At 43.9% G+C, this 17558-nt stretch overlaps 1 protein-coding gene across 3 annotated transcripts in view; it reads left to right on the plus strand.

Moving 5' to 3' along the window:
- LOC147701580 (transcriptional enhancer factor TEF-1-like) overlaps positions 1-17558 on the plus strand; it is a 199095-nt gene that overhangs the window by 159868 nt on the left and 21669 nt on the right. For all 3 annotated transcript variants that reach the window (XM_086930239.1, XM_086930240.1, XM_086930241.1), the window contains exons 8-9: positions 9770-9834; positions 10715-10848. In XM_086930239.1, coding sequence (XP_086786365.1) covers positions 9770-9834; positions 10715-10848 — 199 coding nt within the window. The remainder of the gene's footprint in view (positions 1-9769; positions 9835-10714; positions 10849-17558) is intronic.

Genomic DNA, 17558 nt, shown 5'->3' on the forward strand with positions numbered 1-17558 from the left:
TTCGACCAGGGCAACTGCAGCCACTACTGCCATGGGACGCGGTGTTCCCTTGCAAAGCTTGTTGCTCAGCATATGCCGGAGCAGGAGGCGCTAGAGAGACGGGACGAGAGAGGTCGGCACTCCATTCCACCCTGACCTTCAGGGGGACAGGCTGACACAGCGGGCACTGTGGATGCAGCGGACAGAGAGCAGAGACAGAGACTGAAAACGGAGCTTTTCACAACGTTTCCGAGCTGTGCGAGCCGAGTGCGGGAGTGAAGAGCTGAAGAGCTGAGTGAGCCGAGTGAGGCTTTGTGAGCCGAGTACACCTGCCGGCGAAGCAAAAAACGGAGCGGACCAAGGCGGCTAGGAGGAGGCGGTGGCAGCGGTGGAAAGGAGGCGGACAGGAGGCGGCTGTGTGAGGTGAGGCCGGCGAAGCAACGCGAGGCAGTGCGGTAAGCAAGCGGCTAGAGTTCGAGATCGAGAGGGGCGACACCTTTGGTAAAGCTTGCAGAAGCGTGTCCTAAGCCCCTTCTCTCTGCCGTAGCCGCGAGTCACCTGTTGCCTGTTGCTGCCTTAGCCGCAAGTTACCTGTTGCTGCTCCTCCCCACCCCTCCCCCCTCTCCAGCCGTTTTAGGCTTTAGCCACGTATACAGGACAAACCCGGACGAACCCGCTCTTCACTCTCTCTTCCCTGGCAGCCGCCGCAGAGTTTTGGCAGCACTTGAGGAAAACCTTAATAGCCTCAACAGCCCAAATAGCTCGGCATTGCCGCCCTGTAGCGGCTTTGTGGCACGGAAAACTTGGCATTCCATCCTGCGGGAGTGCTACTCCTTGTCTGCATTACTTAAGCTTGGACAGCCACCCCGCAAAAACTCACCATACCATCAAGCGCAGCTAAGAGTGGCTGAAGTACCTCACCAAAGTGGTGCCACTCACTTGTCTGTGTAGGAGTTTACCGCTAGCTGCGCTGGGGACGGAGCCAAGGTCCGTTAGAAGCTGGGAGCTGCTCGTTTTCCCTGACTGCCGCCTCCCCAAGGACTCGCTGGTGTGAGCGAGCTCTGCAATCGGCAGAGCCAGCCCAGCGCTCCCAGCTGGAGTCCTAGGGTCAGAGGCTTGGGCTGAAGGCTAAAACTACGATCTGCAAGCCGGGGGACTGCGAGGACCAGCAACCTCTAGGTTGCTCAGCTGGTTCCTCTTCCCCCGGCGGATACGCCCACCGCCGGCAAGCACATAATCACCATCATTTCACCCGCGACGCGGGACAAGACCGGGCAAAGAGCGGGCCGTTTTGTGGCCGTTCGGGGCCGAAGGAGGCCGGGCTGGGCAACCCCTTTTTCGCCCCAGGTATTAGATCTACTCATCGGTCCTCGACTACTTCATTGGAGCCAGTAAGCCCTGTTTTGTATCTTTTTATTTGGGGTTTACCAGTCTTTGTCCTAATTGGGGTCACTCATCATGCCTCCCGCTAAACCTGTAAAACCTTCGAAAAACTCTGTACAAACTCTCACAGCTATTGATCGCATGCTGCAGAGGACCATAGGAGCTGTGACAACAGTCATAAAACAAACTGAAAAACGTTTATCCCTACCTGCTGGAACATTACCCCCTCTGTCCAGTACTATTTTACCTGATATCACTAACATCTCCCAGGATTCGTACCTTTTGCCATCCTTTGTTTCTCTTCCCTGTGCTCCACATACCCTATTGGACCCACTCACTCAAGACCAACAAAAGGAGACCAGTCCTCTGGATCTTCCCTCCCTCCACTCTACGGCCCTATCTTTTCCCTTGATCGACGATATTCTGGAATCTGTAGACTATGTAAATAAAATTATTTCCCCGCAAAATTCCTCAGTTACGAAAGCAATATTGGGGGATATCAGCATCCCCCCTCAGTTACGTGATCAAACCACTTCACCTTCCCCCATTATAGACTTAGTAGGGAGTGAGACTCAATCTCAGGAGCGCGGCCCCCAAAATTTATCATTGCAAAAGCAGAAAAACAATTCCACTACTACAGCTGTAAACATCAAGAACCCTCCCAACTCCAGAAAGAGGAAAAGGGACATAGAAACACATCAAGGTAGAAGGGCCAAAGCTAGTAAGAAAATGGTCCCTACAAGTAAACCCAATAAGAATGCAGTAGAAAAGCCCAACACCAATAAAATAAATATCATTAACGATCCATCAACACAAACCGCCTCAATTAAAGAGCTGGTAGAGAAGTTCGAACACTTGGTCACTTCTTTAATTTTACCCCTAGTCCATCGCCTAAAAATTATCACAGAAAAACTGGGTGAATTAGAAGTCACCACACAAACTAATGTGGAACTGACCAGACAACTTGTGAATCAGAGAGACAAGACCACAGGAGTTAGGAAACCTAATACGACTTCAGCCCCCACCGAGAAATCTGCTAGACCTGCAGACAAATCAGGGACAAATCAACAAAACTCCAACCCCTTAATACAAAAACCTAGGTCGACCCAATTGCAATCAGGTCAGCTTCAAACCAACAACAGTAACTTAATTAAATCATCCGAAGGTTCGAATAATATAGGGGGAAAAACTAAAAGAGCAGACCCCGCAACAAAAAATCTTAATAAAAATGCTACAGATGCTCCAGTCCCTAGAAATAACTCCAATGCGGCGGAATTTATAAACACTGGGTCACCTCAAGCACACAAAGGAACTAGACCAAAACGAGAGATACAAATTACTCTTCCACCGGAATCGGCCCCATTTGTGGCCATTCTGACCGGGGTCCCTGAGCTTCTACCGAATCAGTTCGAGGACTATGGGAGCCTCAAAAATAAAATAATATACTGGCTTAAAAAAAATCGTCCTTTGCCACCAAATATAAACGGGGATATTCTCCATGTCAGAAGGGCCAAATGGCTGGGTCTTAGACCAAAAGACATCAGTGGGGATGTCATAATCATCAATTTTAGAGACTACAGAGTGATGAAATATCTAAGAGAGTGGTATCAGGAGAGAGATAACCTGGGCATCCAACTTCAGGAATTAACATACTTTTACCCTAGGTCTTTGGTAGCCATTAGGCCTCAGCAGGAATCTACTCAGTGGAGCTATCAGAGGCACCAGAGACCTCAACATGAGGATTACTATTACTCATTATCCCTATCAAATAGATATCAGGCATTGATGGGACTAGATCTCTTAGACTGATGCACCCAGGGATCTTCCTCCCCCATATCTAGCCCGCAATTACAATCACTCATTGTAGATCCCCAAACATCAAGTCAACCATCATTATTATTGGTGGCAAACTTAATCCCTGAACCGGGCATCCAGGATAGGGGTATAGACCCACCCCAAACCTCTCATAATATCTCGTCCCATTTGGAATGCACAGAAAGTCAGATGTCTGTAGTCTCATGGAACGTGGCAGGTTTAGCAGGAAAGATCGAAGACATACAATGGCAGGCGATCACAACAGTTCATCCTGTGATCGCGATTCAAGAAACATGGGCTACCGAGGCATTCCATATTCTGGGCTATAAAACTTTCTTTACCCCAGCTATAGCCAGCAGGAGAGGTAGGCCAAAGGGAGGTCTAACTATATATACATCTATAACCTCGGGCCCAGTGATTCAAAAAACACTTTTGGATGATAACTATTTTCAAATACTTCTTTCCATATGGGGTTCTCAGAAAAATCTATTAATCATAAATTTTTATAATAATATCCCACCTCTGGAAGTGGAAAACGTGCTTAAGAAACTGGATTCCACCCTTAATGGTATTGAAGAGTCATCAAAAGAGGATATGACAATTATATGGGTGGGGGACTTTAACTGCTCCTTATGTCCCTTGAGCACAAAGGGGGTGTGCGGTTGGGAGGGCGACGAAGAGGCGATGATTTATCATCACTTCTGTCATACAAAGTTTGGAGATCAGATGAATAGGATCATGGGGCACTACTCCTTGGCTTTTACAAATGAGCTCTGTACTCCACCTAAACCGTTCACACCTACCTTTAATGGAAGAGGAGCCAACTCAATAATCGATTTTGCCCTATTTTCAGCACGGTATTCAGCTCAGGTAATTGATTGGCGTACTCTCGATTCACCTATGAGCGACCATTTTCCTATCCTTTCTATTTATAATTTCAAACTTGGCAACAAACCCCATCCTCTTGGCACCCGTTATGACGTTACCCCGATCTTAGGTCAAAAAAATGGGTTTACAATCAAATGGGAAAAGGTAATCCCAGAAACATTTAATAAAAACCTGATAAGCTCCTCCCTGGAAGATTTCCATATCTGTTTATCCCTAGACGAGGACCCACTAACTGTCCTTAGATCCTTTGGTAACATCTCAGGTAAAATTAAGGATATCCTTGTAAGAACCCAATCCAACAAACAAAAAGGTCCTTTCGGGTGGTTTGATAAGCAATGCAGAAGTGCCCTTACTGCATTAAAAAATATCCTCCACTGTAGCTCATCTACGAGAGTAGAGATCAGAACCGCGAGACGGAAATATCGCCTTGCCTTAAGCTTCAGGAAAAAAGAACTGAAATTAAAAGCGTGGGCTAACCTGCATGAAGCATGTAACAAAAGGGACAACGTTGCCTTTTGGAAGGCCGTGAGCGCTCCATTCTACCAGGAGCGAGCGGGCCCCTCAATAGACAACGCAATCTCTGCACAGGAATGGGTCCAACACTTCCAGAAACTCTATAGCTGTTCAGTCCCTACTGGTGAGGATCACACGACTACAAGATCTACAAATGTAATAGAGGGTTCTAGCTATCCAATAGATATTTCCTTTACCCTAGAAGAAGTTCAAAGAGCTTTAAAAGAAAGTCCAGCGGCAAAAGCGCCAGGACCAGACAAGGTCCCATTAGATGTTTTTAAAAATATCCCTGACCTCTGGGCCCCAATTTTAACAAACGTCCTCAACTCCTCTAATAAAGTCGGATTCATCAAAACCTGGCAAGAGGCTATCCTGGTCCCTATACACAAAAAAGGGGATAGAAATGATCCTGCCTGCTACAGGCCCATCTCGCTCTTAGATGGCCTAATGAAAACAGCAGGCAGAATCATCCTTACCAGGATGCAGGAGTGGCTCGAAGAAAAAGATATCCTATCTACAATGCAGTACGGCTTTACTAGAGGAAAGGGAACAATTGAACAAGGTTTAAATCTTGCCCTTATTATGTCAAAATATGTTCATGCCAAAAAGGTTAATTTGTACATAACATATGTGGATCTCAGTTCTGCTTTTGATTGTGTGAGGCATGACACCCTGTGGCAGATCTTAGAAGATATCGGTCTAGATAGCAGGATCATAATCTTTATCAAAGAACTCTACTCGGGGGCTGGTGCACGGGTGAGGTTCGGCAAGGGAGGCGAATGTTCTGATTTCTTCCCTATCCGTAGAGGAGTAAGGCAGGGGTGCATTCTTGCACCCCTGCTTTTTAATCTGTACATAAATGATGTGGGAACCTTGCTAACAGAAAAGTATAATCACTATCCAGTGATTAAAGGAAAACCCATACCCATACTCCTCTACGCCGACGATGCGGCTATCTTGTCACAGACCAAGAGAGGCATTGGAAACCAGCAGTGAAAGCACGAGCGTTGGCATTCACCAAAGCAACGGGAGCTCTCCTTAACTTTGCGAAGAAGATTGGATCAAGGCCACCAAGGGAACTTTTACAAATTTATAAATCTAAATGTCTTTCCATTGGCACCTATGGGGCTGGGTTATGGGGGATACAGTCTGTGGAAATCATCCAACGAATAGAGAACAAATTCTTAAGGTATGTCTTGGCAGTGCCGCCCAGCACATCAATATATGTCCTGCAGGCAGAATTGGCCATACAACATATCTCTGATACAATTAAGATGGCACCAATTTTATTGTGGCATAACATCTGGACCAACCCTGCCACAAATCTCAACAGAGCGGTAGCAGAGGACTGCCTCCAGTGCAGCGGGGTAAAAAACATCATGTGGCTTAATTATGTTAAGAGTCTGTGCTTTGAGATCGGTTGTCCAGAATATTTCTCTAACCCAGCCATCATGGACTCTATCTCCAGATCCGCGCTAAAGAAAATACTGATTGAACATTGTGAATCAAACAGATGGAAAACCCAAAGGGTCAAGATGTCAGTTAGAAACCACGACGAAGTGACACTACATAGAAACATCCAGTTGTATCTTACTGTTGACCAACCCTTTTTTTATCGTAGAATATTAACATCTTTCCGATTCGAAACATTTTTCAGACTTATTACTCTCCCAAGGTGTAACGACTGGTCCAAAGATAAACTAATTTGCCCCTGTGATAAGTTGTCAGTTCAATCTAATATTCACTGCACTTTATATTGCACTTTATACGCACTTCCAAGGCGACAAATTTTACGGCCCCTTTTGTTAAAGTGGGGCATAAGAAAATCGCGAGAAGCCTATAATAAATTGCGATCCTTGGAAGATCACTATACAATTAATACTGTAATGATGTATTTAAGAGCAATATTGAAATTCAGACGGGACATTACGCTAGAATAAGTAACGTTATATTGATGATATAATGGTTCTGTCCGAGGTTACGCTCTATTTATTATTGATTACCTAATTCCCACATGTCCTTCCAATTTTATCGTATACATGGATTTTTAACACTGTTTTTGTAACATGAATTAGTTTTTCTGCCTTGTTGATTGTATGTATGCTTTTATGAATTGTTTTTAACATTTCGAATAAAGCTTTTGAACTGAACTGAACCCTTGCAGGACATTTGTCAGGCAGATACGTGGGCCTCGCTGCACACGTTTTGCAAAGCACTACTGCCTTGACAGTTAGATCCGAAGAGACAGCTTCTCTGGCCGATCTGTACTCTGTGACTTTTTGGTGTAATCTCGTTCGCAGACCCCCCACTGGGGTTGGTATTGCTGGGGTATCTATTCTAAGGTAAGGAATCTATCACTAACTTGTTTCTTTCAGATGCACAAGTTACTACTTGTGTAAGAGACATTAGTTAGTGATAGATTCCTTACCACCCCACCCATATTCCCCGTTCTGCGATCTGATTACTAGGGTTAAGGTTATCCCTTTTTAGGACCCTAGTTTTATGCACCAATGGGCAGTCCCTTGCATGGCTATGCGTTTCGGCGCGGAAAGTCGTGTGCGGAACTGACGTTAGCTCGCATGGGTGGCACCTAGTAGTCACCGTGACGTCATCTCTGCGCTTAGGACTCCAGCGACGGACGCGGAGCCGCACTACTCCAACTACTGACGCGCAGGGGTACTGCTAAGCAAAACTTTTCGAATCCATGCTGGCGCCTGGGGATATTCTAAGGTAAGGAATCTATCACTAACTAATGTCTCTTACAGATATAGTGTTACACAAGTAGTACCTTGTGCTTTACTTGTTATAGTTAGGAAGACATTTATCTGAGTCTCGTTCATACTGATCATATTCCAAAATGATTTTTCAATTGTTGTTTTATTTGTGATTATTGCTTTTTAGTATTAAATGTATTTAACACATTATCCACTGAATTTAAAGATTGAACTTTTGAAGAACCACAAGATGCGTAAAATACATTTTGAGCTACAAGTTTAATACAATTTTCAGATTTGACTTTACTGCCTAATCTTTAAGTGCAATTACCACTACATTGCAGTGACAGTGTTCTTATCAGCCTTCCCAATATGTTTAGGGCTTTCAGAAAACAACACATTGAGTGTGGGGGATTATTGGCAAATTCGCTATTATAGTGAATTTTTAATTCTGATTAAACCTGTAACCTTCTGAAAAATTCTATCCGTATCTCCCTTGTGACCTCCAATATCCCAGAAGTCACCCGTGGATTTTGTTTTCGAAATTCAAAAACGTCTTCTGTAAACAATTGAGCTAATCCTGGAGAATGAAAAAGAACAGATTTCATTCCAGAAAATCCCGGGCATCAGACTGATATTTGAGCCTTTTAGAGACCAAATCAGTTTTTATAGTGTAGTATTTCAAATGATGGCACCAGATCATATCATATCGTCCATACTGATGGGCACTAATTAAACTCCTCCATAATTGAGGAAGAGCTTCAGCAGTATCTGAATTTTTCAGTAAAAGAATAAGCATTATTAATGTATACTCAAAATACTCACAAAAGTGAGATCAGAAGTGGCAGCTCATCTTCGCCTCCAGTGAGTAAATTTGTTTCCCATGTATGATAACCGACTTGTCAGGCTGACTTTGTCTGGTTTGCTACTCTCTTCGATCTGGGATATTTCATCAACCAGAAAAGGTCTCATGTGAACCAATCACAGATACCTATGTTTATAGCATCTGTGATAACATTTAATGTTTACACTTTTGTAGTGATCTTCGAAAACGAGGTAGTGATAGATTTTTAGGTCTCACCTGAGACAGCGCACGCGCAGTCGCTTGAGAGATATTCTGTTTACATGCTGAGGTCTTATAGTCCACCCACTATTTACCATACGTTGGCTTAATTGCTAGTCTTATTTGCTGACTTCTGTTCAGTCAGTGTGTGCTGGCTTCACCTTCTGTTACTATGCTTTCTCTGCCCCCTGGAGCATTTACCAAGTACTGCTTCTGTTTTTTGGGGAGTGTCCTTCTGCTGCTTCCTCTTTCTAACTTGACATTTTATTCTTCTACTTGCTGCAGTTTGTATGAATGTATTTTTTTTAGGTTGTCATGCGCCTGGTTTTGCTCCGTGTTTTTGAGTTCACTGTTTCCCATGTTCGCTCCCTTTTAATTTTCATTCACCCCCTATTCTCTTTGGTGCAGCATAACAGCACCAGCATGCCACAGGTTGTTATCATTACTTTTTACAATGATTTCAAAGTACAATAAAGGCTTTGCACTATTGCTATTAAGTATTAACTTGTTTAGTTTGTAACATAGTGCTTTTTTGGTACGTGTTTTATGATTTGTAGATGTTTTGAGCATGATAAAAATGTTTGCGCAATTATGAGTTTGATAGAATATTTTAGAGTGAAGATAACATTATATAATATTGTAAAGCTCTTTTTGCCTTCTTTGGCTGCTTCTATTGCTCTTCTGTAGCGTAATGTGTACAATGTGACAAAGATTACCATACAATGCTATACAATGATGGCTCATACCATACTATACAATGACAGGCAATATAATACAGTACCATACTATACAATGACAGGCCATACCATACCATGGTATAAAATGACAGGCCTTACCATACCATACAATGACAGGCCATTCTATACTATATAATGACAGGCCATACAATATCATACCATTACCATACCTTACTAGAGAAAGACTGGCTGTACTATCCCATAACATAACATACCATACCATACCATACCATACAATGACAAGCCATACCATACCATACAATACTATCTAGTGACATGCCATACCACACCATACTATACAAGGACAGACCATACCATACCATACTATAAATGATAGTCCAAACCATACTAAACAAAATATCATACAATCCTATTGAATGATACATAGCCATATCAAGAATCCCATAGCACTAGGAATGACTTAATGCCCCGGTGCTCATATCCCTGAAGAGATTTTGTGTGCTGTTCATGCTACAAAGGACACTTCTCTCTTCTGGATTCACAGGACCATTGAGCAATCCTCAGTGGGCCCTTACTTGGACATTGTGTAGTCTATATTGTATCAAATCAATTTCATCACGGCCTTTTAAAATACAAAAATATGCATTAGTCAGCAGTGTAATATCTCATTCATGACAAATCTCACAGTGACATATATGTGTTTATTTATTCTCTAGTGTTAAGCCATTTGCTCAGCCGCCTTACTCCTTACAGCCTGCTGGGCCCCCTCCACCTGTCCCAGGTAGGTCACTGAAGATATCTTTTTTTCCCCAAAATTTCTGTTCTTCTCTGGTCTCTTTTTCTGTCTTGTTTGCCTCTGTCTCCTTCCTTGTGTCTCCTGCCTCCCAAAACAATGTAGAGCCGCATGGTTCAGTTGACACGGAGTAAATGTGCTGAGAATTGCAGAACAGATGTTTTCTAGATGCATAGGGCGACCCAAAAGTGACACAGAAAGAGGAGAGTAAGGCTCCTTTGATGTTTGATTTCTTCTTCTTCTTCCCTGTCTTTGACACCGATGAGCTGTCTGAAGGGTTTTCTGTCCAGCTGCTTTGCAGGAACATTAGTGTAGCTAGAACATAATCTTTGAGTGTGCCCTGTTATACTTAAACCTATTACTGGGGACATTCAGAAGTATGGAACCTCTTTGGCAAACTCTTCAAAATTAGCTAGACCTTTAAACCGGACCGAGGCACCCAGGAAGTGCCAACAAGGATGCTGGGATTCGGACTGGACAGAGGAACCAAAATATCCATTAAGCACTTCTCCTTTTAAGACTATATGTAAGACTGACATTAAGGGCCTGATTTAGATCTTGGTGGATGAGTTACTCACAACGATGATGGCTATCCCATCCGCCAAAATATAAATCCCATTATATCATATTGGATTTATATTTCAGCAGACAGGGTATCTGTCACTGTTGTGAAGGAGTATCCCATCCGCCAAGATGTAAATTAGCCCCAAGTCTGGAAGATTGAACATGCCAAGAAAAAGAATGCAACCCACATTTAAACCCAAAGTTCAGGGGATGAGTGTATAATATAGATGCTCTAGAAAAAGGGGGGTGTAGTATCGCTCATTTATGTCTGAATTGTACAAAGATGTTTATGCTTCATTGCCAGGTTATAACACCTCTCCAGCTAGCCTGTCTCCGGTCCCCAGTGGCCCTGCGTGGCAGGGACGGTCCATCGGTACACCCAAACTACGGCTTGTCGAGTTTTCAGCTTTCATGGAACAGCAAGGAGACCCAGAATCTGTAAGTGTTCCCAGTCCTAGAAGGCCTTCGGCTGGTCACAGTTCCATGTCTGTCAGCACAGTAGTCCTACTATCATCAATTCGGTATATGCAGGCCTGGATGAGAATAGCATGCGCTTTATTCTGTTTGAAAAGGCTGCAAGACCTCATTATCGTTGTATTCAAAATGCAGTAAATAAGTTCTCGTTTGCCAGTATGTACATGCTTTTACATAAGATCTCAAACAGTGGGAGAAGTACCATCTAGTAGAACCCAAAACTGCTACATTTTAGTAATTTGAATAAGAGCTGATAAATGTATAAAAGTAGTTACTACTATAAGAAAGATTTGCTTGAACTACCATGGCTACCATCGCTGTTTTTACAATAGATCATCTGTGCATTTTTCTTTTACATCTTTATAACTCTTCCGATCAGAAAGTAAAAGTCTGGTCAACCTCATCTTGAGGAGCTCCTGTTTGATCTTCCATTTTGCTTACAACACTAACACATTTTATATCAAATATTTGTAGGTTAAAACAGGGCTTTAAGTGGGTTGGCTCCCTCCGGGTCTCAGATCCGATAGTATTTAAAAGGACATTGAAACAAGTCCCATTCATGTCCTTCACTTTACGGGCAAAATCACTGATCGATTTCTGAACGAGTGTTAAGGGAATCCATGTCGTTCCTGTTTATATTTCTGATGCTTTACTTGATCCTTCATTTCCTAAAAGTGCTTGCTTTTTTTAGGATGTTACAGTTTTTTTGTTGACTGTATTACTCTTGTATGGTTCATACTTTAAACTGAATCACATCCAGGTATTTATAACGCACACAATTGAGTTGTGGTTGAAGGCAGTGCAAGTTTCCTACAGTGCCTGTCAGTGGGTCAAAAATGTGTTGGTCTCTCTACAAGGCACTCTACCTGAATTTTAGTTTACATGTTTGAGCTACGCCCTTAATTATAAAGGCCACTCCCATCTTCGGAGCGCCCCCTTTTTTTCCGCCCACTTAAAGTCCTGTGTTAAAAAAGCGGGTCTAGGAACATAGCGAGCCAACAATGCTAATTGCTTTAAAAGTAACAAATAAAACCACGTAAATATAGGAAGAAATTATGCTTTTTGAGAGGGGACGTAATTGGCAGTGTTTCGAGGAAGGAGTATTTTTTATCTATTTGCCTTTATATACAGTGTTTTATACTGGATGGCAATTGCAGTTGAGGCAAAATAGAAAAAACAAGCATTTGCAATGCAATAGGTCTCTCATTAGGAAAGTGTGACCTATTGGTATTGTCCCCGTGTGATGTATCCTAATGAGAGTTCTATTGGCTATGGCAATGCTTGTTGGTAGCAAGCAAGGACAGTGCTGTTGTGGTGCTGAGTGATGATGTGGTTGGGCTGAGTGAAGTGGTGGTGTATTAGAGTCATGTGGTGGTGTCCCAGAGTGATGTGGTGGTGTCCCCGAGTGATGTGGTGGTGTCCCCGAGTGATGTGGTGGTGTCCCCGAGTGAAGTATCCTCTTAATAGACCCGTAAACAAAACCCTTGTTATGTATATAACATTGATTAACAAAGCTTGGGATGTGTTATGAAGAGAGACGAGTAGGCACAGATCAATACTGCAATGATTTTCTTAGCCAAGAATGGAAGTATGTCTGCGAGATGAAGAGAGTTCGGTAAATTGGATGAGGAAGATGAATGAATAGGAGACAGGAACAGTAAGCGGGGGAGAGGCGAGGGAGAGTGGAAAGAGGAGGGGGGGGCCAAGATTCAAGATCAGCGAGGGAGAAGGTTGGAGACAGGCCAAAATTCATAGGAGCAAAAGCAGCGAGCAACAGAAGTGAGCCTGTATGGAAGAGAGGAGCCAGGGCAAACAATATGAAACAACAAGGTTGAAAGCGAGAGAGAGGGGAAGAAACAGAGGTAAGGAGAGAGAGAGCTGGATGAAGAACAGACCATGAAAACAAGTAAATAAAGGCTCACGAGAGTAAGGCCAGCAAGTTCAGGAGCGCATTCCTTTGAAGTCTGATGGGGGTAGGGTGGTGTGCGAGCGGCTTTTTTTTAAAGTCTGATGCGAGGGAGCAAATGGTGTGCGCGTGCCCGGCGCACCTGCACTGGCCATTATCTGCATTCCAAAGTCCTCTTACAGCCTTTCCTGTAGCCCCTACATAAGTCTAGCCGGAGCAATGCGCAAGCACATTGGCTCAGGCGAGACCTAAAAACAGCAGTGCTTTGTAGTTTTACACGTGGCCACTTGATGGCAGTCTTACTCCTCTGCTAATTGGAGCGAATCAACCACATAATTCAGGCTATTGACTCCCTTGATGCTGGTTGAAGGAGTTTGCGTGAGCATGGTAAAAATACAGAGCTGCGGGATGACAAAACCAGCCTTCACCTGGGCTCTATTTAAAAGGAGCAGAGCATCGAGGGGAGACTGTGAACATCCACGGTTAAATTGTGTGCTCTTTATAAAGACAACCATCATCCTGACAAAGGGAGGTGCAGAGCTAAGCATAGCTGTCAGTATAAAAAAAAATAGCATTTTTAATGCAAAAGGTCTCACATTTGCGAGAGTTTAAGCTATTGGCATTGTAAATTACTATGCCCTTTCATTTATGTTTTAAAAAACAAAACATAAATAAATGGCATTGTCATTTACAATGCCAATAGCTCAAACTCACGCTCATGCAAGACCTATTGCAGTGGTTAATGCTGGACTCTCCAACTCTAACCCTGGATGTGCCAAGGAGCTGAGTCGACGCCGCTGGAAGCACAAACACAACCCGTAGTGCTACAGATTCCCTCAGAGGCTGCGCCTCCAGCACAGCGCAGCTGCACTTTGGCATACTATGTCACTCTCATTGTAGCACTAAAAAGAGCAGTAAAATAAGTTAAACAAATTACGTCAGCTAAACACGCAATGCTTTAACAGTAATGAATACAAAAAATGCCATCAGCTAAACACGGAATCGATTTAAGCGCAACGCTTCAACAAACAAGCGCTGTTAGCATTGAAGCGCCGCACTCTTCAAAACATGTAGCTCAACAAACAAGCATTATTAGCATTATGTTCTTCAAAACATGAAGTGCAGCATCGAAGAAATGGGTGCCCTGGAAAGCGAAAAAAAAGTGTGCAGGAAGAAACATTAATTAAACAAGCATACGTGCATTGTACTTTACCAGTGCTCCTCAGCCTGGAAAGGAAGTGAGCTACCGGCTGCAGGAGACGCTAGAGTGCACCAATGGAAAGTAGGGGTGGAAATAGTCATTTTATTGATTACACCAGGTCTTGCAGATAGTGCATGTGTGCTATAGATTCGACCTACAAAAATACAACCATAACTTGCTTGTATGTCTATTGCTCACACCTTCTCCTCCCTCACACCTCTAAGTGCTGTGTCCCAAAGTCTCATGCATGACACCAAAACGCTTCCCACATAGGGTCACAACAAAGAAAAAGTCCTTCCAACCACAAACTCCCGTGAGATATTGTGCGTCAGAAAATGTGTTTCCACAACCCACAGTAGTGTAGGAAATGCTATATGAATGCCCCAGTGTAATACTCTACAATATCCTCTTTGGTCCTAGGGTTCTGGACCTTCATCAGAGTCTGCAGTACAAGCTCTGCATAGAATTGGTCTCAGCTTAAGGCAAAATGGCTTGGGGTAAGGGTTTTGCAGAACTGCCAACACACACACACACACACACACACACACACACTGAGCGTGTGTCACATGGTATCGGATCTCATCATATGATCAACCCGTGAAGAGCCGACATCACATGGTAAACACAGGGCAAGCTAGAAACCCCTCCACACCATGGGGGTTTCAAGCTTGTGTGAGAAGGCTCTGACATGATCCATTCCGACATCTGATTCCACCGCCCACATGCCTGTGTAACATTGGAGGCTGTTTTGGAAGTCCTGGCTTGCATTTTTTATGGGGGTAGGGTGGGGTTATGAGTGTGGTGCTGACTTCAGTGCATCAACACAAACCCAGCCCACCAGCTCTCTGGCCCTGCATATTGTAAGCTTCTTCGACAGTGACTGGCCACATCCTCTCTCCACACACCCAGGTCACTTATCCTCTCTTACAAAAGGAAATTTGTTTTAGAGGTCTGATGGACAGAGTGCAACCTATGAGAAGAAAGCTCTGTCAGCTGTGTAGCATATGGGGAGGGAGGGTTCCCTGTCATTGGAAAATCATTGGTTAGCAGATTTGGTGATGTTTCTCTGCTGCCTTTGAAAACCCTATGGGTGTCTCGACAGCCTCAGATGGTTGGGATAGCATGATTGGGTTAAATACCCATGAAAATAAATGGAGGAAGAATGCAGCTGCATGGTAGGAAGCTAGGGGGCAGCTAAGCAGAAACCCTTGCAGGTCATGAAATACTGCTTAGAGCCTACTAAAGATGTGCCATTGGGGGAAGGAGGTGATCGTCTCCACTGTAACGTATAGTGCTGCATTGTACGCACAAGAGTCCTTATTGGGGAGTCGGGAGATTATGTTCATCTTACTTGAATTTTTTAACAAAAGTAGTCACTGGCACAAATTTTGATAAAAAAGAATGACTGTCGCACTTTGTCAATTTGTGAGAAAGCTATGTGAATATCACAGTTAGAAAAAATGAAGTGAAGCTGGAGAGAGTGCGTAGGGCTATCTTTGAAAAGAACAAGTAAGTCACAAAATAGATCCCAAATTAAAATACATTTAGATGCTGTGGTTTTTTTGGCTTATTTTCATACTACAAGAAACTTTATTTGATATGGAGATCGTTCTAGTCATGGCACATTGACATTAATGTGTATATAACTGATGGTTAGGCATGGCTAGTGAGTGTTGCGGGCGGTAGTTAAGCAGAAGTGCGACTATCTATCTGTTGTGACATCATGGCATAGGCATTAAGGGTGACCCAAACCTCTGGGTATATTTGTGGTATATAAGTAGTATTTAGTAGTGTTATGTTCTGGTAAGCGCTGGGATGCCTATCGGTAACCAGGCGCTATACAAAACTCAGAATAATAATAATAATAATAATAAGGGACTGGGGGGTTTTGTTAATTCAAACATTAGTAGATGTAGATATAGTAAATTCCGGGTCAGTCAAAGAGCCAGGTTTTGAGATTTTTCCTGAAGGTGTTCAGAGTGCGGGAGCTTCTGATGTTGACTGAGAGCTCGTTCCAGGTCTTTACTGTGACGTAGGAGAAGGCTCTTCCACCTGCTCTGGTTCTGCATATGCGGATGGTTTCTGCTAGGGCGAGATCGGTGGAGCGAAGGTTCCTCTTGGGTACGTAGGAGGAGACTCTTTCGTTGAGGTATTTGGGCCCGATGTTGTGGAGGGATTTGTAGGTGTGAGTGAGTAGCTTAAAGGTTACCCTCTTCCCTCTTCTCGATGAGGAGCCAGTGGAGGTCTCATAGGTGCTAGGTCATGTGCTCGTATAGTGGGGTGCTGAGGATTAGTCTGGCCGCTGTGTTCTGGATGGTTTGGAGCTTGTGTAGCAGGGTTTTGTTGATTCCGGCGTAGAGGGCGTTCCCGTAGTCCAGTCTGCTTGTTAAGAGTGTGTGGGTGTTGTGTCAACATCAGAGAAGCATGTAGAATTAGAAATTTGTAAAACCCAGAAATATACCTTCACCCATGGCCCATCACATAGAGCGTTTGTACAAAAGGATTGGGCTCAGGACGGAGGAGGCGGGTAGGGGGTGGCAGAGGGGGTGAATCAGGGAAAGGCCATAGTTTGTGTACTGCTGTGATTACTTACTGGTAATTGCAATAATCTGAATTCTTCTCTTGCCATGATGAATCAGATATTGAGGCTCCTGTGTCTCCATTCACAATTCCTTCCTAACGTAAGAAACACCCCCTCCATCTCACTTCCTGTTCCGTACCAAGCCCACACACCACACCGTTAGACTGACTATAGGACCGGAGGACGGGCCCGATTCATCACAATGAGTAAAGGACTCCAAGTAATGCTATTACCGATAAGTAAATGCAGCATTAACTCCCCGTACCTCTCGCCATGATGAATGACATAGTTACATGTACCAAAGCCACAAAATGGATTAGGAGAATGGCACAGAAAAGGCCAACACAAATACAACCCACAGGCCAAATGAAAACTAGAAGCTAGAACTTGTAACCCAACAAGTCAGAAACCTCCAAACCCTGAAGCACCCGATAAGGGGACTCAAAAGTTAAGGGCACTGCCCAAGCAGCAACCCAACAAAGCACTTTAAGAAGGACCCTGGAGTACCGCAACAGAAGCAGACATGCCCCGAGTAGGTCTCCCCAGAGGAGACATCAAACCAAACTGAGCAGAATCACTGACCTAATCCACCTGCACAAGGTCTGAGTAGTAGGTTCATCCCCATTCTGGTCCGAACCAAAGTACACAAATAAAGTGGAGAAGAACCAGAACACCATCCACCTTACCAGGAAGAACAAAAATGCCTGTCGCACATCTAGCGAGTGCAGCGCCACGTCTCACGAGACCAAAGATCAGGGAAAAGCAACAGAAGAACTACTTCCCACTGAGAATACACCTTGTACACACAGCCAGGTCCCAACGAAGAACAATCCTGTGATCAAACACACAAAAGAAAGGAGACCGAGAAGACCACTAACTGAGCCTTCCCAGCCAACAAGCAGATTGTAAGGCAACCACACACAAAAAACACCTTTAAGGTGGAAGGTGAAACCCCAAAAATGTCAGAGGCTTGAATGGGGGGACAT

This window comes from Lissotriton vulgaris, chromosome 7 (assembly GCF_964263255.1).
Source record: "Lissotriton vulgaris chromosome 7, aLisVul1.2, whole genome shotgun sequence".
NCBI classification, from domain to species: Eukaryota; Metazoa; Chordata; class Amphibia; order Caudata; family Salamandridae; genus Lissotriton; species Lissotriton vulgaris.